The following is a 2,502-nucleotide window of genomic DNA, read 5'->3' as shown; positions in this document are numbered from 1 at the left end:
AAAAACTTTTGAACAATGGTTTGATATTTTTTCACATTTTTGTTAGTCTTGTAAATTTTTTTTCTCGATTTGCCAAAAATCTTTTTGTCACGCCTTTACTTTTGAAAAATGTTTTGATATTTTTCATTTATTGGTTAGTGTTGTAAATTTCTATCGATTTGCAGAGTCTGCTTGCTTAATCTCAACTTTCCAGCTTTTATAGGACGGACATGGCTAAATCGACTCGGCTATCTAGCTAGCCTTTTACTCTGGGTAACGGGTATAAATATATAATAAATAAATATGAAAGACATACTGTAGTCCATAGCGTTAGCGTCACTAGCAATGGCTACACTCCACAGAAGCCATATTAAATAACTGTTCATACAACTGATATACGGACTACGTTTACTAAGTATTCTACTCTGAATTTTACTGTCAAAATAAAATTGCTTATTTATTTTCTAAGCTTTCTTGAAAAAAAACAAGCGTCAATTTTCTCTGCACAGATTATGGGTAGTAATAATAATGTAGACCAAAATGTCGCTATAACCGAACAGACAATATCCTGTTTACCGGATTTAATTGACGAGGAACGACTTTACGCCGAACTTGACTCGGAAGGGCGCATAGTCAGCAGGACTATGACCCCATATGAGTGTCAGCTCGAGGGTGAAGTGGAGCACTTGCAAGAGGCGCTTTTTAAAATCTCTTCCCATTATGCCAAAGTGCAATTCAGACTGAGGCAAATATCATTGGCTTCAGGTTACGAGAGAGACAATCTGTTAAAAGATCTGGAGCGATTAACAGCAAAAGGACTAGATGCGACTGGTCCCATACGGGACGAAAAATTGTCCATGCAAGCCAAACATCACGTAAAGCAAGACAAGATTCTCTGCCAACTGCGAGGAAGTCTCGGAGACTTGGTCGAAACCACTGGTATCTGCTTACATGCTAATCATTATCCTATTATAACCAGATCTTTGAGCATTTCTACAGATGCTTCCAATAAAGCTCCCTGCAACAAAGTTGTCAGCCAGGGCGGTGGAAAAAGCTAAAAAAAAATTTTGGCCATGCTAAGGTAGAAAGAAAACATGGCAAACATGGAAGGCACGTGTTGTGATATTGAGTACGGAAAGCAAGATACACATTTTTTGCATCCCAAGACAACAACTTATTCGTAGATATTCTGGAAAAGTATAAAAAGGAAGATTGAAGCATATTGCAAGCGATGAAATTATTTTAAGAATGTGATAAACAAAATAATTTCTTAGAAACTCGAAAAAAGACCGCTAGACCCCTATTACGGATCTTTTATAGCTCTGCACTTATCTTTAATGATAGTTCCAAAAGTTCTTACAAAAAAGAATTATTTAGAGCTGTTGTCGAATAATATTAGATTTAGCATTATGATGAAAAGCAAAAATTAACTGAGGGATAGCAAATAAAACGAAAAGAAGACGAAGACAAAATTTCAAAAAGATGAAAGGGTAAATTTATTTTTGCAAAATAAAAATGTTTTTAGTACTCTTATTTATTTTACCATTTAGATTTTTACAGAAAATGGTCGCTATAGTCCTCTACTATCCAATAACCCTTACTCAGCTAGTGGAAGTGCCAACAAGTGATTTGTGGGCGTTAAGGTGGGCATGGCAAAAAGTTGTTTGGCAAAACGGTAAACATTTACAAGATTATAAAAAAACTGAAAAAGCATCAACATATTTTTTAAAAGTGTGGGCGTGGCAGTTTTTGGGAGGTTTATGGGCGTTTTTTGGCAAATCGATTGAAATTCACGAGACAAATGAGAAAATTAAAATACATCAACAAATTTTTGGACGGTTTGTGGGCGTTAGTGTGGTTGTGGCTACATTTTGAAACAAACGTGCAACTTTCTTCTGCCTGTTACATACATTTCATAGAGTTTAGTATACCCTTTTACTCTATGAGATTGCATTGAAGGAGGCAAGTATATATGTACATATGTATGTATGTATGTATGTTCACGTATATTCTTGATCTGTATCAACAAGGGAGTCGAAATAGCCATTGCCGTCTGTCCGTCCGCAAATAGTCTTTCAGTTTTAAAGTTTTAAGGTTTTCTGCAAACAACTTTTCCAAAATCTTTTTCAGGTAGTTCAGGTAAAAATGGAAAAGGCCGGAAAAAAATGTAACACATCGCTTCCAAAATATTATCAAAAAAAATAAATCTTAAGAAATAAACCTGTGTTATTTTTAATAATGCAGGCAAATATATAAAATTGACTTTAATTATATTTTAATTTAAATATATCTGTCATAGTATCAGTCGGAATATGAATTCTAAATATAAGAAAAAAAATTATTATAAGCTATCCTTACTCGGTACATTCAGCCTATTCAGCCAAAGATAGCTTTGAAGTTAGCTCATTTAAACCAATTAGAGTTTAAAGTTACAAACTAATTGCACCAAGATATCAAATTCGGTCTTACGAAAATATTGGCTCCTTATTTAAGTTTCAGGCGGCCGCCCAGGTCATTGAACCC

The 2,502-nt window shown here is 34.6% G+C and overlaps 1 protein-coding gene across 2 annotated transcripts; it reads left to right on the top strand.

The window, feature by feature from the left end:
* Nucleotides 1–405: 405 nt before the first annotated feature.
* Nucleotides 406–1,692, top strand: LOC6535208 (RUN domain-containing protein 1). Of its 2 annotated transcripts, XM_015195606.2 has the most exons (3): nucleotides 413–918; nucleotides 979–1,469; nucleotides 1,530–1,692. In XM_015195606.2, the coding sequence occupies exons 1-2, from the start codon at nucleotides 492–494 to the stop codon at nucleotides 1,035–1,037; spliced, it is 486 nt and encodes a 161-aa protein (XP_015051092.1). In that variant the 5' UTR covers nucleotides 413–491; the 3' UTR covers nucleotides 1,038–1,469; nucleotides 1,530–1,692. The 2 variants fall into 2 exon arrangements, with proteins under 2 accessions (XP_002095867.1, XP_015051092.1); XM_002095831.3 differs by having other exon boundaries at nucleotides 406–1,469.
* The last annotated feature ends 810 nt before the right edge of the window (nucleotides 1,693–2,502 follow it).

The sequence above is a fragment of the Drosophila yakuba genome, chromosome 3L (assembly GCF_016746365.2).
Source record: "Drosophila yakuba strain Tai18E2 chromosome 3L, Prin_Dyak_Tai18E2_2.1, whole genome shotgun sequence".
Taxonomy (NCBI): domain Eukaryota; kingdom Metazoa; phylum Arthropoda; class Insecta; order Diptera; family Drosophilidae; genus Drosophila; species Drosophila yakuba.
Note: the sequence above shows the minus strand (reverse complement) of the source record. Positions and strands in the feature narration are given on the sequence as shown.

Coding starts and splice junctions, on each gene's coding strand:
- LOC6535208 (XM_002095831.3), top strand. CDS start 492: ATGGGTAGTAATAATAATGTAGACCAAAATGTCGCTATAACCGAACAG.